Source organism: Pelodiscus sinensis, chromosome 29 (genome assembly GCF_049634645.1).
Source record: "Pelodiscus sinensis isolate JC-2024 chromosome 29, ASM4963464v1, whole genome shotgun sequence".
Lineage (NCBI taxonomy): Eukaryota > Metazoa > Chordata > Testudines > Trionychidae > Pelodiscus > Pelodiscus sinensis.
In genome coordinates, this window is record NC_134739.1 from 540,235 (window position 1) to 562,904 (window position 22,670).

Genomic DNA, 22,670 nt, shown 5'->3' on the forward strand with positions numbered 1-22,670 from the left:
TGGGGGCTGTGTGAGGGGGGTTGGAGGCCATGGAGGGGTTGGGAGGCTGTGGGAGGGTTTGGGGACCATGGGGAGGTGTGGGGCTGCGGGGGGAGCTTGGGGGCTACAAGGGGGCGGTTGGAGGCCATGGGGGACTTTGGGAGCCGTGGGAGGGTTTGGGAGCGAGGGAAGGTTTGGGAGCGAGGCTGCAGGGAGGCTTGGGGGCCACAAGGGGTGCTCGGGGGCTGCGGGGAGGCTTGGGGGCTGTGGGGGGCACTCGGGGGCTATGGGGGGGCTTGGGGGCTGCAGGGGGCCTTGGGGACCGCGGGGGCCTTGGGAGCCGCAGGGGGATGCTCAGGGGCTGCAGGGGGCTCGGGGGCCACGGGGGGAGTCGGGGGCTGCAGGGGGGAGTCAGAGGCTGTGGGGGGAGTCGGAGGCTGCGGAGGGAGTTGGGGGCTGCAGGGGGGAGTCGGGGGCTGCAGGGGGGAGTCAGAGGCTGTGGGGGGAGTCGGAGGCTGCGGGGGGAGTTGGGGGCTGCAGGGGGAGGTACCTTGAAGAGCTGGCGGGCGTAGATGTCGTTCATGTCGATATTGATCATCTTCAGCATGTCCTTGATCTCGGCGAAGGACATCGTCTCGTCCTTGTCCTTGTCGGCCTGGTGCAGGATGTCGTGGATCCAGGTGCACGGGATGTAAGGTGACAACGCGGGACAGACGCCCTGGGGGGACGAGCTCGTCCGGCTCAAGGGGGCTAATCCAACGCTCCCGCGGGCAGGGAAGTGGCTCGGAGCAGCCCCCCGCTGGATTAGAGGAGACCTCGGCTTCCCCGCCCCCCGCTGCCTCCTCCCAGCACCCCCAGGCAGCCCCAGCCCCTGCCGAACGCTTGCAGGGTGGCACACGGCGGGAAGGTTTCCCCACACTGCTGGCAGGAGGGGCTGGACCTATGGGAGCTGCTGCGGCTGGTTCCCATCATGTGCAGGGCGTGCAGCTGGGGTGGCGCCTCTACTGGCCAGGCTGCCCCATGCGGCAGGAGCTGGACGAGCCCCCCGGAGGCAGGGGGCTGCCTGGTCTGATGCTCCGTTTGGTGAGCCCTCCCCCCAGCCCCCTGCATTTACAGCTGGGGCCTGAGGGGCCCAGCCAGACCAGGCTCCAGCCCCATAGTCTCTAGGGCTGGGAGAGCCGCCGTGGGGAGAAAGCAGCAGCCCGTGGGCCGGGCCGGCAGGCCCAGCCCCAGCTCCGCCCCCAGCTGGGAGCCCGTGGGCCGGGCCGGGCCCCGTTTGCCGGGTGCGCGTGAGGAGCCGGAGCCGGGGGCCGAACCGTCTGCAGCTCAGGTGTCACAGCCGGTCACACCCCAAACCCGCCCCTCCCCCGCTCCAAAGGATATTGGTCAAGCTTCTCCTGCTGGCTCATGGCTTTCACCTTCTCCATCAGCTTCCTCAGCCCCTGGACCCACCTCTGCGCCTCCTCCTCGCTCCGGGCAGCCAGGTCCAGGTTCTTCCGCCGCCCCCTGAAGACGATGGTGAGGCACCGCCGCTCCGGGAAGGAGCCGCCGTACTTCCGCAGCCCCTCCGACTGGTGGCCCTCCCGCACGCTCTCCATGTGGGGGATGGAGACTGCACGAGACCCGCAGGGCGTCAGCGCGGCCAGGCGGGCTCAGACCAAGGCCCGTCCAGCCCAGCGTCCTGTCTGCCCACAGAGGCCAACGCCAGGCGCCCCAGAGGGAGGCCAGTGACCCCTCCCGGCGCCCATTGCCAGCTTCGGCCAGAGGCTAAGGCCCCCCCCCCCAGCCTGGCTACTAGCCCGTGACAGACCCACCCTCCATGAATGTATCCAGCTCTTCTCGGGGTACGTCTACACTAGCTCCTTACTTCGAGCTAGGGAGGCAAATCAGGCAACCGGAGTTGCACAGGAAGCCCGGGATTTAAATATCCCAGGCTTTATTTGCATCTTCCCGTCCGGACGCCATTTTTAAATCCCCCTTAGTCCGAACGAACTGCCCGCGGCTACACGTGGCAGTTTCAAGTAAATCCGAACTAAGTCCTTAATTGGGATGAACTGTTACATCTCATTCCACGAGGAGTAACAGGGCCTGGCCCGTATTCCCGCCTCTCGTTAGCACTGGATCGGTAACGGGCTGGCCCGCGGCTGCGTGTCCAGCGCTCTGACCCCCGGGGCGAAGGCAAAGTGGGGGCACCCACCAGCACAGAGATCCGCGGGGTCCCAGACCCCTAGAGGGCCCGCGTGGGCAGCGGTGTAATGGGGAGCCCGTCCACAGGAGCCCACGCGGGGGCTGCAGCCTGGCCCCACAGGGCTGAGCGTGGCGAGAAGGGACGGGTCCCCGGGGACAGCAGACCTGGGGCCGCCCCCGGCCGCATGGGAGCCGGAGATTCATCCCGCCGCCCCGAAAGCCGCTTTGAGCCAGGAGATCCGGGGCTGGGGAGGGAGGGGCCCTGCTGTCGTCCGGGTTTGCTGAGGCTCAGCACCCCGTGGGCCCCGCCTGCAGCGCCCTGTGAACGCAGCAGCTTGGGGAGGGCCTGGTCCCACCCGCAGGGGCCTCGTGCGCCGGACCCCAGGCCAGACAGAGCCCAGTGAGTGCAGGGTTTGCTGCGTCCCACCGAGACGCTGCCCCTGCTGTTGGGGGGAGCCTCCGAGTAGGGTGGGTCCCCCTAGAAATCCAGGCCCTGCATTCGCTGGGGGCGCTGAGCGGCGAGACAGGATGTGGCGGCAGGGAGGAAAATTCTCCTGGGCAAACCTGCTAACGATGCCCGTTTCCTGCCAGCGCCGAGCCCCGGGTCCCAGCAGAGCTCTGGGCTTAGATGCCAGGCTCCGTGCGGGACGATCTGGGTTCTAGGCTCTGCCCGGGGTCTGCCTTGGGCCGTGGGCAGTGCTGGGTGTGGGGGGTTCCCGGGTCCATGGGTGTGGGGGGTTCCCGGGTCTGCCTTGGGCCGTGGGCAGTGCTGGGTGTGAGGGGTTCCCGGGTCCATGGGTGTGGGGGGTTCCCGGGTCTGCCTTGGGCCGTGGGCAGTGCTGGGTGTGAGGGGTTCCCGGGTCCATGGGTGTGGGGGGTTCCCGGGTCTGCCTTGGGCCGTGGGCAGTGCTGGGTGTGAGGGGTTCCCGGGTCCATGGGTGTGGGGGGTTCCCGGGTCTGCCTTGGGCCGTGGGCAGTGCTGGGTGTGAGGGGTTCCCGGGTCCATGGGTGTGGGGGGTTCCCGGGTCTGCCTTGGGCCGTGGGCAGTGCTGGGTGTGGGGGGTTCCCGGGTCTGCCTTGGGCCGTGGGCAGTGCTGGGTGTGAGAGGTTCCCGGGTCTGCCTTGGGCTCCGGGCTCAGAACTGGGCTCTGGGTTTCCTGGAGCGTTTGCGCCCGGAGCCCCGGCCCTGGGACTCACGGATGGGCTTGGAGCGAGCCCGCTGAAAGCGCCTCTCGAACCAGACGGTCAGGCCGTCCTCCTGCAGGCGGTAGAGCCGTTCCTTCTGCCGCCGCTGCGACTTGATCTTCCAGAGCAGGGAGCCCTTTAGCATCACCTTGATGTCCTCGTCATCGGCCAGGCCTGCAGGGAGCAAGGGGCAGAACCCGTCAGGCCCCGCACAGCCCCAGCCCACCGGGGCAACTTCGCCCGCAAGCAGCCAGCCCCGGGCCTGGCATCCGCCTGCTAGGGCCACGGTCCTCCCTGCCACGGACACCACAGCCTGGGTTCCTGGAGAGTCTCCTCTAACTGGGGGCCACCCCCTGCAGCCCGGGAAGGGGGGCACGATCACGCACGCACACGCTCCACAGTTGCACTCGCTTGTGTTTCACACGCACACGTTGTCACACAAACACCCCGGCCCTGAGCGCCTCCCCGCAGGCCCAGCTCCAAACTCTCCCGTGCGCTAGAGGGGACCGTGCTGGGCTCTGACAGGTCCCGTCACACCGTGCCCAGGACAGTGCTGCCTGGGGTGGGCCCCGCGGGCCGGAGCCGCCCTGCCGGTTAAGCGGCCGGCCACATCCGTCCCTCGCTCCCAGCGCTCTCGGGAGACCCCCGGACGCAGCGTGGGAAGCTCGCCCGGCGGAGGGGGAGCTCGGATGCGGTGGCCAGTCCCCGCCTGCGTGTGGGCAAGTAGCGCTGGGCCGACACCAGGCTCCGCGCCCGCCGCTGGGGACCCGCAGCACCCGGCCCTTTCCTGCTCTGCGCCCATCTGGTTCCTCTCCACGTGGCCTGGGGTCGACCTCTGCAGCCCGCATCCAGGCAGTCCGTGGGCAGGTGACTGGCCTCCCGCAGGGCACCCCCCGCCAGTCAGGGCCAATGCGCCGTCGCCTTGAACACCTGGTGCCACTGAGGCCCCGAGTCATCGGCAGGGCCTGGCAGATCCCACCCCGGCCGTGCCGGGCCCGGGAGAAACAGGCAGCCCTTTGCGTATCCGACCTGCAGGCTGCTCGGCCCCTGAACACACAGCCGAGAGCACAGGGCACTGCCCAGCCCGTGACCCGGGACCCCCTTGCGGGCTGCGTGCAGGGCCCGGAGCGGCAGAGGATGGCACAGCCGGCCCTGGAATCCGCTCTGGCAGGCTCAGGCCCGGGAGGGACTCACCTACGGACCCTTTAAGCCCCACATTTAATTCTCAGCTGCATTTCCAAGAGGATTAAGAGAAGCTGCTGGATTTGGTTGGGGGGTTGGGAGAGTCTGTGTAGCCCTGGGCGGATGCAAAATGCGAATCCGCATCCGGCTCTGCAAAAACGAGGCCGGGATTCCCGCCCGGGCGCCCGCAGACGGGGACACTCGTGGCTGTAATGCTGGCCCCGTGGATTGGCAGGGCCTGGGGTCGCCATGCACCCGAGCTGGGCAGGGAATGTCACTGGGATTCAGGCACAAAGTGCATCGGGCTCCTAGGAGATTCCGTCGTAACCCTCCCCCCATGGAACGTGGCCCGAATCTGGGGGGCTCTGCCCCCGTGGGGGGAGGGGAGTGAAACCGACTAGAAACACTGGTCAGCCCGGCCAGCCTCCTTTCCCTGCGGCGCTGAGCGAAAGGCAAATCCCCGTTCTGCAGCGCCCGCCAGCGGCCCGGGGCCTGGAAGCAGCTCGGACCAAAGGGTTGTCCCCTGGCCGGTGGGGCCGATTCTCCGGACGCAGGCACGGCGGGGACGTCGCTGCAGGGAGCCAGTGGCGTGGCCCGCTGGCTAACTGAGGAGAGGGGGTGGAGAACGGGCCATGGAAAATCCACCCGCTCGCTTGTCCGGGCAATCGCCAGGCGCCGGCGCCGGCCCCGGCCCGGTTTCCCGGTGACTGGCTCAGGGCCGTGCGGGCTGGGGGACCGGGCCAAACAGGCCTCGCACGGTGCCAGCGGGAGCGTTGAGGATCAGGCCAGAGAGGCCGGGTGCCAAAGACCCTGCTCCTCTCCCCCCCCCCCCCCCCCGGGCAGGGCGGCGCCTGCGGGGGGAGGGGTTTGGTCACTAATTTGTTTCGGCCCTTTTGCGACCGCCTCTTGCACGTCCTGCAGCCTCGGTTCCCCGGGCCGGGTCGCAGCGCGCAGGCTGCCCGGCTCTCGCTGCCCCCGAACCATCAGAGAGCAGCCACCAGGGTCTCCCCTTGGCAGCCCGGGTGGGACCATTAACCCTTTCACGGCTGCACTGGCCGTACCGCTGTGCAAAGTGCCGCGACTACCCGGCCCTGGCCCTGGCGAGCCTGAGGGCAGAGATGGGTAGGGGGCCACAGGGAACCCGCTCTCCTGAGGTAACTCAGACTTGCGCCAGCTTGCACTTTGCCGTCGGTGCCTCGGTTTCCCCATGGCATGTTTAATCTCCAAGCAGCACCCTGAAGCCCTGTGGCCTGCCACGCCGAGCGCACAGGCAAGGTCACGCTGAGGCCTCTGTGCTGTGCACACCCCAGCGCCCGCGGTGGCGCGGTTACCGCAGCGTGTAAGCTGGAGCGGCTCCGACGGGCAGATCCCAGCGACGGCGAAGGAGGCGCCGGGCGCCCAGCAGGGGGTGAAACGGCCACGAGTCAGCGGGGGAGCTGTCACCAAGGGACTCGCATCACCCGACGCAGGGCCGCTCACGCGAGCCCGGACGTGCCCGGGCAGCTGTCTCCCAGGCACACGGACTGGGCACGCACAGCGGGGGATGGGCCGTCGGGCTTGCGCTGGAAAGAAGAACTGGGGAGGCAGAGGCCGGGACTGGGGAGGCAGAGGGTGGGTCTGGGGAGGCAGAGGGTGGGTCTGGGGAGACAGAGGGTGGGACTGGGGAGGCAGAGGGTGGGTCTGGGGAGGTTGAGGCTGGGACTGGGGAGGCAGAGGCTGGGACTGGGGAGGCAGAGGGTGGGTCTGGGGAGGCAGAGGGTGGGTCTGGGGAGGTTGAGGCCGGGACTGGGGAGGCAGAGGGTGGGTCTGGGGAGGCAGAGGGTGGGTCTGGGGAGGCAGAGGCTGGGACTGGGGAGGCAGAGGGTGGGTCTGGGGAGACAGAGGCCGGGACTGGGGAGGCAGAGGGTGGGACTGGGGAGGCAGAGGGTGGGTCTGGGGAGGTTGAGGCTGGGACTGGGGAGGCAGAGGCTGGGACTGGGGAGGCAGAGGGTGGGTCTGGGGAGGCAGAGGGTGGGTCTGGGGAGGTTGAGGCCGGGACTGGGGAGGCAGAGGGTGGGTCTGGGGAGGCAGAGGGTGGGTCTGGGGAGGCAGAGGGTGGGTCTGGGGAGGCAGAGGGTGGGTCTGGGGAGGCAGAGGCTGGGACTGGGGAGGCAGAGGGTGAGTCTGGGGAGGTTGAGGCTGGGACTGGGGAGGCAGAGGGTGGGTCTGGGGAGGCAGAGGCTGGGACTGGGGAGGTTGAGGCTGGGTCTGGGGAGGCAGAGGGTGGGTCTGGGGAGGCAGAGGCTGGGTCTGGGGAGGCAGAGGGTGGGTCTGGGGAGGCAGAGGCTGGGACTGGGGAGGCAGAGGGTGGGTCTGGGGAGGTTGAGGCTGGGACTGGGGAGGCAGAGGGTGGGTCTGGGGAGGCAGAGGGTGGGTCTGGGGAGGCAGAGGGTGGGTCTGGGGAGGCAGAGGCTGGGACTGGGGAGACAGAGGGTGGGTCTGGGGAGGCAGAGGCTGGGACTGGGGAGGCAGAGGGTGGGTCTGGGGAGGCAGAGGCTGGGACTGGGGAGGCAGAGGGTGGGACTGGGGAGGCAGAGGCTGGGACTGGGGAGGCAGAGGCTGGGACTGGGGAGGCAGAGGGTGGGTCTGGGGAGGCAGAGGCTGGGACTGGGGAGGCAGAGGGTGGGTCTGGGGAGGCAGAGGGTGGGTCTGGGGAGGCAGAGGCTGGGACTGGGGAGGCAGAGGCTGGGTCTGGGGAGGCACACCGGGGCACACCCGGCCCCCCAGCCCCACGCCAGCGACACACTCCCCTCTAGTGCTGCCCCGTCCAGGTTGAAGGTGCTGGCCCAGGACACCCCAAAGGGAGCTGCAGGCGCCAGGTTCTGCATCTCAGAGGGGGCAGCCCGATGCCCCTGCAGGGGAGGGGCTGGTGCTGGCAGGGCCCAGCAGAGCAGTCTCAGGAGTGACAGGCACCAAGCGGTTCAGCAGCTGCCTGCAGGGCGGGACCCCTGGGCTCGAGTCCCAGCCTGGCTACTGACCTGCCATGTCACGGGCCCCCCCGGGCATATCTCTGGGGCCATGCCTGGTGCTCGGCCCAGGGCACAGCCCGGGGGCCGGGGGGAAGGTGCACTGATCTCCCAGCCCACGTCCTGGTGTTCCTGCTCTCCGCTGCCAAAGGGAACTGCCCGCACCAGCCCCCGGCTCAGCCCTTCCTCCTCCCTGGCCCGCGGTCCAGGGAGCCTGAGTCATGCGGAAAGGGAGGTGAGTCACGGGCTGGCTGTCATGCTGGAAAGGGCAGCGAAGCGGCGGCGGCCGGCCTGGGCCAGGAGGGAACGCCGGGGCGAAGGGGGGGTGAAAAGCCCAAGCCGGCTGCATGGGCCCCTCCAGACACAACCCGGCTCCCTGGGCTCCGCCGCGCTGGCCTGGAAAGCCCACGGCCCCTTAACTGTTCACGCTCTGCCCGGCTCGACACTGGCCCCCGCCCAGCTCTGGGACACCAGTCAGTTTCCATTGCTGCTGGCAGAGTAAGGGACGGTCCCAGGCTCAGCCACTTCTCCGCCTGGGGCCGGGGCTGCTCGGCGCCCTGGGGCAGATCTGCAGGGTGCTCGCAGGCCCCGGGCCGGGCCTGGTGATCGGTTTGCCCCGCAGACGGCGCGGGCGCCCTGCGACCAGCTGACGCCGTGGCCCGGCCACGTGGACGGACGCAGGGAGAGGGAAGCTGCTGAGCAACGTTTGCCCTTTTGTGGGAGCCCAGAGCAGCAGGACGGGGCTAAATCTGCCCCGCGGGGAAGGGCTCCAGGGAGCAGAGCGAGTGCCGAGCAGGGGCTGGGCATTCAGCGCTCTAGGGGGTGGGAGGGGGGTTACTCAGGGCAGCAGGCTGTGGAGCCTCCCTCGCCTGGACTGGTTAGACCTGTAACCACGCGCCCTCCCCCCCCCCACGCTTCACAGGCAGCGTCAGGAGTCTCGCTCGCGTGAGAGGCCTGGTGGGGGTGTGTGTGCTCCAGCCGCCTGCTGGGAGCCCAAGGCCCAGCCAAGGAGTGGGTGGGAGCGGATGGTGACTGGCAGCCAGCAAGCAGGGCAGTGGTGAAGCGATGGGATGAGCAGCTGGCAGAGCGGTGGAGAGGTGCCCCGAGCAGCCAGCAGGGCGGCGCCAGAGAGGCACCATGAATGGCCGGCAGGGCGGCGGCGCCAGAGAGGCGACATGAGTAGCCAGCAGGGTGGCACCAGACAGGTACCACGAACGGCCAGTAGGGCGGTGCCAGAGAGATGCCACGAGCGGCCAGCAGGGCGGTGCCAGAGAGATGCCACGAGTGGCCAGCAGGGCGGTGCCAGAGAGATGCCACGAGCGGCCGGCAGGGCGGTTTCAGAGAGGTGCCACAAGCGGCCAGCAGGGCGGTGCCAGAGAGGTGCCACGAGTGGCCAGCAGGGCGGTGCCAGAGAGGTGCCACGAGCGGCCGGCAGGGCGGTGCCAGAGAGGTGCCACGAGTGGCCAGCAGGGCGGTGCCAGAGAGGTGCCACGAGCGGCCAGCAGGGCGGTGCCAGAGAGGTGCCACGAGTGGCCAGCAGGGCGGCGGTGCCAGAGAGGCGCCACGAGCGGCCAGCAGGGCGGTGCCAGAGAGGTGCCACGAGCGGCCAGCAGGGCGGCGGTGCCAGAGAGGTGCCACGAGCAGCCAGCAGGGCGGTGCCAGAGAGGCGACATGAGTAGCCAGCAGGGCGGCACCAGACAGGTACCACGAACGGCCAGCAGGGCGGTGCCAGAGAGGTGCCACGAGCGGCCAGCAGGGTGGCGGTGCCAGAGAGGCGCCACAAGCGGCCAGCAGGGTGGCGGTGCCAGAGAGGCGACGCGAGCAGCCGGCAGGGCGGAGCCAGAGAGGCGACGCGAGCAGCCGGCAGGGCGGTGCCAGAGAGGCGACACGAGCAGCCGGCAGGGCGGTGCCAGAGAGGCGTCGCGAGCGGCCGGCAGGGTGGCGGTGCCAGAGAGGCGACGCGAGCGGCCGGCAGGGCGGCGGTGCCAGAGAGGCGACGCGAGCGGCCGGCAGGGTGGCGGTGCCAGAGAGGCGACGCGAGTGGCCGGCAGGGTGGCGGTGCCAGAGAGGCGTCGCGAGCGGCCGGCAGGGTGGCGGTGCCAGAGAGGCAATGCGAGCGGCCGGCAGGGCGGCGGTGCCAGAGAGGCGACACGAGCGGCCGGCAGGGTGGCGGTGCCAGAGAGGCGTCGCGAGCGGCCGGCAGGGCGGTGCCAGAGAGGCGACGCGAGCGGCCGGCAGGGTGGCGGTGCCAGAGAGGCGACGCGAGCGGCCGGCAGGGTGGTGGTGCCAGAGAGGCGACACGAGCGGCCGGCAGGGTGGTGGTGCCAGAGAGGCAATGCGAGCGGCCGGCAGGGCGGCGGTGCCAGAGAGGCGACGCGAGCGGCCGGCAGGGCGGCGGTGCCAGAGAGGCGACGCGAGCGGCCGGCAGGGTGGCGGTGCCAGAGAGGCGACGCGAGCGGCCGGCAGGGTGGTGGTGCCAGAGAGGCGACACGAGCGGCCGGCAGGGTGGCGGTGCCAGAGAGGCGTCGCGAGCGGCCGGCAGGGTGGCGGTGCCAGAGAGGCGACACGAGCGGCCGGCAGGGTGGCGGTGCCAGAGAGGCGACGCGAGCGGCCGGCAGGGTGGTGGTGCCAGAGAGGCGACACGAGCGGCCGGCAGGGTGGTGGTGCCAGAGAGGCAATGCGAGCGGCCGGCAGGGCGGCGGTGCCAGAGAGGCGACACGAGCGGCCGGCAGGGTGGCGGTGCCAGAGAGGCGTCGCGAGCGGCCGGCAGGGTGGCGGTGCCAGAGAGGCGATGCGAGCGGCCGGCAGGGCGGTGCCAGAGAGGCACCCAGGTGACCTCTGCGGCTGCCCCTCTGAACTCTGGTTCTGCCCCACCCAAGGGCAGCAACTGGGGGTGGGGTCAAAGAAGGGCCGGGCAGTGGCGGGGACATTCCGATTGGCTGGGCCCATGAACCGGAGGGGAACAGACACTGCCCAGCCCTACCTGGGGTGGGACTGTCACTCGTGGGGTTTGTTCATGAGCCTTGCGGGGGGGGGGGGGGAGACTCCCAAATTAACTCCCAGTTACTCCCCCCTTTTATGAAAAGTTTTTCTCCTCTCAGACTCTTGCCGGGGGGGGGGGGGGGTGTTGCCTCCCGGAGGCACCCAGGTGGGGGATGTATTTCCCTGGTTACTGAGTGGGGGCTAGAGCCGTTCTGGGATGGATGGATGGGTGGAGAGGACCCCTCGATATCGACCCCAGCCCTGGCAGCTGTGGCTGCACCTGGCAGAAGGGTTCCATGGACAACGGGGATGAGGTTTCCCCAACTACCGGAGGTGGGGGAGGCTAAACCCACAATGAGCGGTGAGGCTTACGGATCAACATATGGAGAGCGAGCTGCGGAGCAGAAGCATGGCCTAGTGCTTAGAGCAATCAGGGGGATGCTGGAAACCAGAATTCAACTTTTCACTCTCCCACAGGCTTCCTATGTGAACCCAAGCAAGTCTCTGAGCCTTGCCGTGCCTCAGTTTCCCTCCTGCATACTGGGGATAGAGCACTGTGCTGCCCACTGGCAGGGGTGGGCAGGACGTGAAAGGCCGTGACGGGCGAGGATAGTACAGTGATGGGGCCAGCAAGGTGCCCACGTTGGCAGCAATGTGCCCACTGCAGGCAAACCTGGGTTTCTGCCTGTAACATGCCTGAGCATGGGAAGTAAAAACAGTTACAAATCCCAGGACCCTCTGGGAGCGTATCCCGGCCTGGTGCCTTGTCTTTGCCGACTTACGGCCACAGGGCAGGGCTGTCACGTTATTGGATTGTGAGGGGAGCAGCCGGGTCACTGCTGCACCCATGGGGGGGGGGTGCTCACCCCCAAAGTGGTACAAAGGGGCCATGGGAGGGGTCAAACAAAAGCTACTTTCTTCTGATTCTGTATCTGCTCTTCAGAGATCTGTACAATGTGTGTGTGGAGGTAGGGATCTGTACTCTGTGTGGAGACTGGAAATCACTCTGAACATGTTTGAACATTGGGCAGAGCCCGGCCTATGGACATGCTAATTAGCGAGGCCCTGTGGGACAATGGCACTCAGTAGGCCAAGGACACACCTCGGGAATGGTGCCCGGCACCTAAGGGCTGCCAGCAGGGACACAGGGACAGGCCGCTGGCCAGGTGACCTGCTGCAGCCAAGAAGAGACCAGGAAGGAGGGATAAATAGGCCAAGTGGCTGACTCCATCTGGGGACTCAGCTCAGCACTTCATCTCAGAGGCAGCAGTGCAGGGATCGAAGGGCCAGGAAGACCTGTGGACCCATCCTGACCTAGGATGTGCAACAAGGACTCTTAAGCCAGCAGCTGTAACATCTCTGCTAGAGCCTGCACTGAGAACTGGGAGATTCGATGCATGTAACGTACTATCCTTTAACAACCTCACTCTCAGGCTTTTCTTTCTGGTAGCAATAAACCTTTAGTTGTTAGATGCTAAAGGATTGGCCCAGCGTGATTTGTGGGTAAGGTCCGGAGGGTAAATTGACCAGGGATCTGTGGCTGGTTTCTTGGAACCGGACAGAACTTGTTCGGGGTAGGTGGGATTGGGTGCTAGGACCCCCCCACCGGTGTATGAGGCCCGGGGCCATCTGGGGCACGGATATTGCTGGGGTGTCGGAGGGGTTTTGCTTGGGAGGCTTCAGGCAGGCAGCTGAAGTGCTCGGTGGGACTGGTGTGTGACCTGTTTGGAGAGGTCACCAGTCGGGGGGCTGTAAGGAGCCCCCACTTTGAGCAATTCACCCTGAGCGGACGCCCTCGGCTGTGCCCAGACCCGGCCCGGTCCGTCACAAGGGCCTTGCTGTCACACGGCGCCTGTGGCCCCGGGCCCCCGGTAACCTGCCTGGGCTGGGCTTTAGAAAGGGCTCGGGGCCACGCTGCCACGTGCTGCACCCACAGCCCAGGTGTTCTCAGCGCAGGGGGAACCTTCCCTCGGGATCTCCTGCTGGGCGCCCAAGGCTGGTTCCCCAAGGGCCCCTAGCAAGCCTGCCCTGAGCCAGCTGGTAGGTTCTGCAGGGCTGGGGTCAAACCGGTCTCTGCTGGCCACCCCTGCGCTGCCATGGTAGGGCTGCCCCCATGCCGCCCGGCGGGGGAGGGGAGCGCCCCGCTAGGATGGCAGAGCAGCCGATTAACCGCTAAGCAAAAGCGCATCGGCGAATGCTACAGACGACACGCGTCCCGCTTGCCGGTCCAGTTTGTAGCAGCCTGGCTCACCCGGGTCCGGGACCGGCCCCCACTGCGGCTGCGTTGAACGTGTCAGGAGCCAGGCGGGCAGCCCGGCTCTGTTCCAGCTCGCACTGGGTCCGGGAGCTGAGACCCCCCCGACAGGGGCTGCTGCCCCGTGACGGCGCGTAGGGGATCCCCCGACCGCAGCAGGACGTGACTCCGCCCGCCAGTAGGACACGGAGGGTTTCTTGCGTCTCAGAGATACGGCCCCGCGTAGGCGCGATGTGGACCGAGGCGTCAGGGCAGGCAGCCTTAGACCCCGGGGGCCCTGAACCCCCAGCACTCGGCTCAGTCTCCTTCCTCCCTGCTTCCCACCCTCCAACTGCCCCCTCCCCACGCCGCACCCTTCCCTTGTCCGACCCCTTCCCTGCTCCGGGCAGAACCGGCTGGGCTAAGGTCTCCGGGACAGGGGCGCCCCCCGCTGGGCAGTGCTACAGACGCAGGCCAGTAGGGGTCACCTGCTGCCCAAGCCTAGCGCCCAGTGAGCGCCCAGAGTGGACAGCCCCCAACCCCCCCCCCGCCCCTGCCCCATATCCGGCAGGGAGCCTGCCCGTGCGGGGAGCTGCTTTTACCCCGGCTCCCCTCGTGGCCCAGCAGCAGCGCGGAAAGGCGGGGGGCTCTTCGGGAGCGGGGCCGGCGCCGCTAGGAATTCGTGAGGTTAATCGACTGGTCAGTAACCGACATTTAACGTCCGCGCTCCACGGCCGGGCAAGGCCCAGGAGTCCCAGGCAGGGACTGTGCAGCGCGGCAGCGACAGACCCAGCCCCCGCTCGGCTCCCCCGCTTCTGCCCTGACCTCCCCTGCCTTGGCACTTGGGCCATGACACGGGCCCGCCCCAGACGCTGTCTCCCACTCTGAGACCACAGTTCTGAGCCCTGGCCCAGGGGCTTGGGACAGAGCCCAGTGAACATGGACCCGCAAGGCAGTCAGACCTAGTGGTCACAGCTGGGTTGGCACCCTCAAGGCAGAGGCAGCCACGAGGCAGCACGCGCCGCAGGCAGGGACCAGGGCAGGTGCTAGAGGCTAGAGCAGGGTCAGGGGCCAGAGCCAGCGACCGTTCCCAGGCTGGACTGGGGCTCAGGCAGGCGCGGGTGGAAGACTGGTGCTTAGCCAAGCTCCCAGGCCACTGTCCAGGCTTAAATAAGGAGCACGGGCCAATCAGCAGGCTGCCGGGAGCTGTCAATCTGCCCTTCGGGGAGGGGGTGTAGTCTGGGGTCTCATCCCGGGAACCCGCCCAGCACCTGCCGCATTTCCCCTCTGGGCTCGCCAGGCGCCTGCTCCAGCCGCCCCGCCCGGGAAATGCCCCCGGAAAGCCTCCCTGGGCGCCGGAAGCAGCAGGGCAGTTGTAATCACGCAGTCGTTAGGCTCAGCTCATAAACAGGCCTCGTTAGGCTTTAATTAGCCACACTGCATCCTGTGGGCACTTGTTCAATTAGCTCTGTGTGTGTGATCCCAGGGCACGTGCCCGGGCTGGCCTGGTGCGTTGCACAAGAGGCTGCATGTAGCCCCGTGTTCCATCAGGCCAGGACCCCGAGGGGCAGCGTCAGCCCGGCACCGTGGGGATGTGCCCGGGCCAGCCTGGCACTCAGCCCATGTCACCGCACGGCGGCCGTGGGGAGATTTCTCCGCCCCACAGGCTGGCGGGGCAGGGGTGGGGGTTGATCTCACACAGCCGGTCCGTGCTTTGCCACTGGACGGACTTTCCCGTGATTCCTGACTGGCGCCTGGCGCCCTCCCCGGGCCCCCCGTGGCAGCGACCCTGCACAGGAGCGGGGCCCAGTACGCCTGGCTCTGGTCCTGGCTACGCCACTGACTCGCTGGGAGACGCGGGCACCGGCGGGGGAGGAGCGAGGGCAGCGGCGCCTGCGTCCCCTGGGGCTGGGAGCTGAGCGCTCCGGGACGTGGGCCCTACGCAATGCCGAGACATGGCAAAGAGGCACGTTCCAGCCCGTGCCCCCTCGTGTGCCTGGCTCCCCAGCCCCGCTGGAGCCCCCGGGGGGGTCAGAGCCCCACCTCCCACAGGGCCGGTACCCCAGGGGCGTGATGTGTCGGGGGGCCCGACCCTGCTCCCCCTCCGCGGCCAGACGCGACTCCGCCAGCAGCAGAGGAGGGTTTCCTGCTTCTCGGACGCGGCGCAGGGTCGGTGTCAGCGCAGACAGAGCAGCCTTAGTCCTCTGGGGGAGGGGCGCCCCCCTTCCTTGGTCCAAGGCATCCTCCCTCCCCCAGCCCAGCTCAGGCTGGGACGGGGTGTCTAAGGCCAATACACACGTGGGGGGGTCAGCAGGAACCACAGAGTGACACAGCCAGGTGGGAACGCCGGGTTACAAAGCAGACAGCCCCCCCCCCACGTCACGGAGGAGGGGGGAGCCCCACGTCCCACAGGGCCGGTGTTGGGGGGGTCAGAGCCCCGTGTCCTACAGGGCCGGTGCCGGGGGGGGTCAGAGTCCCGCGTCCAACAGGTCCGGTGTTGGGGGGGTCAGAGCCCCGTGTCCCACAGGGCCGGTGCCGGGGGGGGTCAGAGTCCCGCGTCCAACAGGGCCGGTGTTGGGGGGGTCAGAGCCCCGTGTCCCACAGGGCCGGTGCCGGGGGGGGTCAGAGTCCCACGTCCAACAGGGCCGGTGTTGGGGGGGTCAGAGCCCCGTGTCCTACAGGGCCGGTGCCGGGGGGGGGCCAGAGTCCCACGTCCCACAGGGCCGGTGCCGGGGGGGGGGCAGAGTCCCGCATCCAACAGGGCCGGTGTTGGGGGGGTCAGAGCCCCGTGTCCCACAGGGCCGGTGCCGGGGGGGGTCAGAGTCCCGCGTCCAACAGGGCCGGTGTTGGGGGGGTCAGAGCCCCGTGTCCTACAGGGCCGGTGCCGGGGGGGGGCCAGAGTCCCGCGTCCCACAGGGCCGGTGCCGGGGGGGGGGGGCAGAGTCCCGCGTCCCACAGGGCCGGTGTTGGGGGGGGTCAGAGCCCCGTGTCCCACAGGGCCGGTGCCCCCAGGCTGTGCCGAGTGCCGGAGGGCGGGCGCTTGGAGTGTCCAGACAGACTGGCTCTGGCCGCCCGTGTTTCGACTGTTCGGGCCAAGTGACCCCGGGGCCCCGCTGCGTTAGCTGGGGGACCCCGGGTCAGACACAGAGCCCAGGGAGCCAGAGCACCGCGCCGGAGCAGGCTGTGCAGGGCAGGGAGACCTGCGATTAACCCCGGAGCCACATTCCTTCCCAGCCCCGCGACCCGCCCTCGGGCAGGAATTCCGTCCTCAGCGGGGACTGGCCGGGCCTGAGCGCACACCCTGGGCTGGCCCCTTCCCTGGCGCGGCGCCCGGGCGCTCACAGAGCCGCCTGAGCCCGAACTGCCCTGCCTTCACCCCGTGGCACGGAGCTCCCCTCCCCCAGGCAGCGCAGCCCGGCTCCAGCTCCCCCCTCCCAGCGTCAGCGCCAGCCTGCGCCCCGAGCAAGCCCGGCCGCCGGAGCAATGGGGCGTGAGGGGCTGAGGGGCCACGGACCCCGCCTGCAAACCCGTGTAGGACGGAACCCAGCCCCTCGCCCGGCCCGACAACGGACACGCGGCCCCCCCGACGCGCAGCCGCGCCCCGAGAGCACCAGCCCGCGTGCGGCTGCAGGGCGGCGCACCCCTCGAGCGCCCGGGCTCACGGGCCACGCTCGGCGCTAACGGGGCCCACGCTGGCTGCTGCCACCCCCGCTGCTGGACCAGGCCTCAGGGACGCCAGGCACCCCCTCCGGCGCGCTCGCCCCGCAGGCCGGGAACGCCAAGCCCAGCTCACCAGGCCCATCGCGGGGCCAGCGTCCGGCCCCGCCAGAGCGAGACCGCGCAGAACGCAGAACGCAGAGCGGCCCGGCCCGGCCATGCCTCCACACTCGGCTCTGCCTGGCTCCGGGTGTGGACTGGCCTCCGGGGCTCCCTGTCACTGGAGGGGGGGGAGCACCAGGCCCACAGCCATTCCGGGGCCCGCTCGCTCACTCGCCCCTTTCTGCCCCAAGGTTTGGGTTCATGAATCCCCTCCCCCCCCGACAAACGCCTTCGAAAACCTGCCGCCCTGCTCCTGGTCGCACCCCCGGCAGGCCGGAGCTACAAGCACAGAGAGCCACTCTGGGCTCCGGGGAGCCTCTCGCATCATTAGAAAGCAGCCACCTCTGGGGTGGAACGCAGCAGAAGTCGAATGGCCCAGTAGACAGCTGGCGGCAGCATTGGAGAAGCAAAAAGCAAAAGCCAGCGGAGACTGCAGAGGGAATGCAGGGAGCAGGGGCGTAGCCGGAAGGGCTCACTTGGGTGCGCCCCGACTTCAGGCAGGAATGAGGGGCGGGACAGGAGGGAAGGGGGAGGAAGCCCTGAGCCCGCTCCCTGGCGAAAGCAGGGCAAGCCCCACAGGAGCCGGCCTACATGCAAAGTGGGTGGGCTACGGCCCTCTCAGGCCCACCCGTGGCTACGCCCCGGTACAGAGGGGACGGCAGCTTCCCAGACTAGGCCACGAGGCTCCTAGCGTGGGGAATGTGAGTGAAATGCACGAGCTTTGCATTAGTTCAATGCGAGCCCACGGGGCCCCGCGCCATCCACGCACGGCACCAGCCCTGCCCACGGGGCCACGCGCCATCCACGCACGGCACCAGCCCTGCCCACGGGGCCACGCGCCATCCACGCACGGCACCAGCCCTGCCCACGGGGCCCCGCGCCATCCACGCACGGCACCAGCCCTGCCCACGGGGCCACGCGCCATCCACGCACGGCACCAGCCCTGCCCACGGGGCCACGCGCCATCCACGCACGGCACCAGCCCTGCCCCCGGGGCCCCGCGCCATCCACGCACGGCACCAGCCCTGCCCACGGGGCCACGCGCCATCCACACACGGCACCGGCCCTGCCACCGGGGCCCCGCACCATCCACGCACGGCACCGGCCCTGCCACCGGGGCCCCGCGCCATCCACACACGGCACCGGCCCTGCCCCCGGGGCCCCGCACCATCCACGCACGGCACCAGCCCTGCCCACGGGGCCCCGCGCCATCCACGCACGGCACCGGCCCTGCCCACGGGGCCCCGCGCCATCCACACACGGCACCAGCCCTGCCCCCGGGGCCCCGCGCCATCCACGCACGGCACCAGCCCTGCCCCCGGGGCCCCGCGCCATCCACGCACGACACCAGCCCTGCCCACGGGGCCCCGCGCCATCCACCCATGGCACTAGCCCTGCCCCCGGGGCCCCGCGCCATCCACGCACGACACCAGCCCTGCCCCCGGGGCCACGCGCCATCCACGCACGACACCAGCCCTGCCCACGGGGCCCCACGCCATCTACGCACGACACCAGCCCTGCCCCCAGGGCTATGCGCCATCCACGCACGACACCAGCCCTGCCCACAGGGCCCCGCACCATCCACGCACGACACCAGCCCTGCCCCCGGGGCCCCGCACCATCCACGCAGGACACCAGCCCTGCCCACGGGGCCCCACGCCATCCACGCACGGCACCAGCCCTGCCCACGGGGCCCCGCGCCATCCACACACGACACCAGCCCTGCCCACGGGGCCCCGCGCCATCCATGCACGACACCAGCCCTGCCCACGGGGCCCCGCGCCATCCACGCACGACACCAGCCCTGCCCCTGGGGCCCTGCGCCATCCACACACGACACCAGCCCTGCCCACGGGGCCACGCGCCATCCACGCACGGCACCAGCCCTGCCCACGGGGCCACGCGCCATCCACGCACGGCACCAGCCCTGCCCACGGGGCCCCGCGCCATCCACGCACGGCACCAGCCCTGCCCACGGGGCCACGCGCCATCCACACACGGCACCGGCCCTGCCACCGGGGCCCCGCACCATCCACGCACGGCACCGGCCCTGCCACCGGGGCCCCGCGCCATCCACACACGGCACCGGCCCTGCCCCCGGGGCCCCGCGCCATCCACGCACGGCACCGGCCCTGCCCCCGGGGCCCCGCGCCATCCACACACGGCACCAGCCCTGCCACCGGGGCCCCGCACCATCCACGCACGGCACCGGCCCTGCCCACGGGGCCCCGCACCATCCACACACGGCACCGGCCCTGCCCCCGGGGCTCCATGCCATCCACGCACGGCACCAGCCCTGCCACCGGGGCCCCACACCATCCACGCACGGCACCAGCCCTGCCCACGGGGCCCCGCGCCATCCACGCACGGCCCCGGCCCTGCCCCCGGAGCCACGCGCCATCCACGCACGGCACCGGCCCTGCCACCGGGGCCCCGCGCCATCCACGCACGGCACCGGCCCTGCCACCGGGGCCCCGCACCATCCACGCACGGCAGCGGCCCTGCCCACGGGGCCCAGCGCCATCCACGCACGGCACCAGCCCTGCCCCCGGGGCCACGCGCCATCCACGCACGGCACCAGCCCTGCCCCCAGGGCCCCGCGCCATCCACGCACGGCACCAGCCCTGCCCCCGGGGCCCCGCGCCATCCACGCACGGCACCAGCCCTGCCCACGGGGCCCCGCGCCATCCACGCACGGCACCAGCCCTGCCCACGGGGCCACGCGCCATCCACGCACGGCACCAGCCCTGCCCACGGGGCCCCGCGCCATCCACGCACGGCACCAGACCTGCCACCGGGGCCCCGCGCCATCCACGCACGGCACCAGCCCTGCCCCCGGGGCCCCGCGCCATCCACGCACGACACCAGCCCTGCCCACGGGGCCCCGCGCCATCCACGCACGGCACCAACCCTGCCCCCGGGGCCACGCGCCATCCACGCACGGCACCAGCCCTGCCCACGGGGCCCCGCACCATCCACGCATGGCACCAGCCCTGCCTCTGGGGCCCCGCGCCATCCACGCACGGCACCAGCTCTGCCCCCGGGGCTCCATGCCATCCACGCACGGCACCAGCCCTGCCCCCGGGGCTCCATGCCATCCACGCACGGCACCAGCCCTGCCCACGGGGCCCCGCACCATCCACGCACGGCACCAGCCCTGCCCACGGGGCTCCATGCCATCCACGCACAGCACCAGCCCTGCCCACGGGGCTCCGCGCCATCCACACACGGCACCAGCCCTGCCCCCGGGGCCACGCGCCATCCACGCACGGCACCAGCCCTGCCCCCGGGGCCACGCGCCATCCACACACGGCACCAGCCCTGCCCACGGGGCCCCGCGCCATCCACACATGACACCAGCCCTGCCCCCGGGGCCACGCGCCATCCACATACGGCACCAGCCCTGCCCCCGGGGCCACGCGCCATCCACATACGGCACCAGCCCTGCCCCCGGGGCCACGCGCCATCCACACACGACACCAGCCCTGCCCCCGGGGCCCCGCGCCATCCACGCACGGCACCAGCCCTGCCACCGGGGCCCCGCGCCATCCACGCACGACACCAGCCCTGCCCCCGGGGCCCCGCGCCATCCACGCACGACACCAGCCCTGCCCACGGGGCCCCGCGCCATCCACGCACGGCACCAGCCCTGCCCCCGGGGCCCCGCGCCATCCACGCACGGCACCAGCCCTGCCCCCGGGGCCCCGCGCCATCCACGCACGACACCAGCCCTGCTCACGGGGCCCCGCGCCATCCACGCACGGCACCAGCCCTGCCCCCGGGGCCCCGCGCCATCCACGCACGACACCAGCCCTGCCCACGGGGCCCCGCGCCATCCACCCATGGCACTAGCCCTGCCCCCGGGGCCCCGCGCCATCCACGCACGACACCAGCCCTGCCCCCGGGGCCACGCGCCATCCACGCACGACACCAGCCCTGCCCACGGGGCCCCACGCCATCTACGCACGACACCAGCCCTGCCCCCAGGGCTATGCGCCATCCACGCACGACACCAGCCCTGCCCACAGGGCCCCGCACCATCCACGCACGACACCAGCCCTGCCCCCGGGGCCATGCGCCATCCACATACGGCACCAGGCCTGCCCCCGGGGCCACGCGCCATCCACACACGACACCAGCCCTGCCCCCGGGGCCCCGCACCATCCACGCAGGACACCAGCCCTGCCCACGGGGCCCCACGCCATCCACGCACGGCAGCAGCCCTGCCCACGGGGCCCCGCGCCATCCACACACGACACCAGCCCTGCCCACGGGGCCCCGCGCCATCCATGCACGACACCAGCCCTGCCCACGGGGCCCCGCGCCATCCACGCACGACACCAGCCCTGCCCCTGGGGCCCTGCGCCATCCACACACGACACCAGCCCTGCCCCCGGGGCCCCGCGCCATCCACGCACGACACCAGCCCTGCCCCCGGGGCCACGCGCCATCCACGCACGACACCAGCCCTGCCCACGGGGCCCCACGCCATCTACGCACGACACCAGCCCTGCCCCCAGGGCTATGCGCCATCCACGCACGACACCAGCCCTGCCCACAGGGCCCCGCACCATCCACGCACGACACCAGCCCTGCCCCCGGGGCCATGCGCCATCCACATACGGCACCAGGCCTGCCCCCGGGGCCACGCGCCATCCACACACGACACCAGCCCTGCCCCCGGGGCCCCGCACCATCCACGCAGGACACCAGCCCTGCCCACGGGGCCCCACGCCATCCACGCACGGCAGCAGCCCTGCCCACGGGGCCCCGCGCCATCCACACACGACACCAGCCCTGCCCACGGGGCCCCGCGCCAACCATGCACGACACCAGCCCTGCCCACGGGGCCCCGCGCCATCCACGCACGACACCAGCCCTGCCCCTGGGGCCCTGCGCCATCCACACACGACACCAGCCCTGCCCCCGGGGCCCCGCGCCATCCACGTACGGCACCAGCCCTGCCCCAGGGGTGCCTGGCTCAGGGCACATCACGCACCATCCACACCCTGCTTGCCCGCAGCGTCCCACCAAGCACCAGCCTGACCCTGCTGAACCCACCCCTGCCCCAGTGCTGGGGATCCGGCCCAGGGTCGGCACTCCCTGCCGAGATCGCTGCAGGTTTCGCCGGGCTCGGCGGGGCTGCGACGCCCCTCCAGCCCCTCCGCCCAGGCAGAGCCGGCAGCAGCCCGAGGGGCAGGACTCACCTGGCAGGGGCACAGACAGGCCGACCATCCTGCTGCCACCGGCCCCCCCCGGCTCCAGCGCCCCCGGTTCCAGGCCAAGGGGGACCCTGTAGCCAGGGCCTCAGACAAACTCCGGCTCCGCGAGTCCCACGCAGCAGGCCCGGGAGCCTCCCAGCACAGGGCTGGCTCCAGCCGCCTCCCCCTGGTGCCACGGCCGCAGCCTGTTGGCCGGAGGGCCCCACGTGCAGCCACGCACCAGGCCTCGCTGCCCTTTGCTTTGACAAGCAGCGCTGGGGGAGGGAGCCGCCCGGCCAGCGGCTCACGGTGCTGAACACGCTGCGGTCGAGGGGCCGGGGCAGCTCAGACCCCAGAGACCGGCACCTTCCCGGCCCCGCACCACCCAGAGCCGCGCCGAACGCCTGCCCGCAGAACCCCAGCGCCTCTCCCCCCGCCGCCCGCCCGGGCCTCCCCGCGGGGACAGCCAGAGCTCCGTGCCCTGGGGCGCGTCTGGAGGCCTTGCAGTGACTCCGACTGACCCAGCCAGGGCACATGGGAACCCCGTGTCCCTGCTCCCCGTCATCTGCCCACGGCACAGCCCCACGCAGGCCCCGGAGCCCCCTCCTGCTTCACGGCCCGGAGCTGGGAGATCACAGGGCACCGCTTACACCAGTGCAACGTGGGCGTGAAACGCTGCCCACGGCAACGGGCGCGATTGCACTAGGGTGGGGGGAGCCCCGGGGGCGGGGCCGTGGCCAGCTGGGCTGGGAGAACCAAGGAACGGGGATCCCCTCCCCCGACCGTCACGGCCCTTGTCATGGGCTCCCTCCAGCTGCACCATCACCCGCCCGTCCCCCCCTGCAACCCCGCAGGGCCGGGTCCTCAGCCCTCCCACTGGAGCCCAGCCCCCCTGCC

General features: G+C 70.8%; 1 protein-coding gene across 6 annotated transcripts in view; it reads right to left on the minus strand.

Moving 5' to 3' along the window:
• Positions 1 to 22,670, minus strand: part of PLCD3 (phospholipase C delta 3) — a 50,173-nt gene that overhangs the window by 21,766 nt on the left and 5,737 nt on the right. For 3 of the 6 annotated variants that reach the window (XR_012898040.1, XR_012898041.1, XM_075911416.1), the window contains exons 1-4: positions 7,551 to 7,969; positions 3,364 to 3,525; positions 1,363 to 1,591; positions 530 to 659 (exon numbers count right to left, since the gene is read on the minus strand). Coding sequence is in view for 3 of the 6 variants with exons in the window: in XM_075911416.1 (XP_075767531.1) it covers positions 530 to 659; positions 1,363 to 1,591; positions 3,364 to 3,525; positions 7,551 to 7,887 (858 nt within the window). In the remaining 3 variants the exon portion in view is untranslated. Of the gene's footprint in view, positions 1 to 529; positions 660 to 1,362; positions 1,592 to 3,363; positions 3,526 to 7,550; positions 7,973 to 21,779; positions 21,948 to 22,670 lie in introns of those variants that run through there. The other 3 variants (XR_012898042.1, XM_075911418.1, XM_075911417.1) reach the window with 3 other exon arrangements.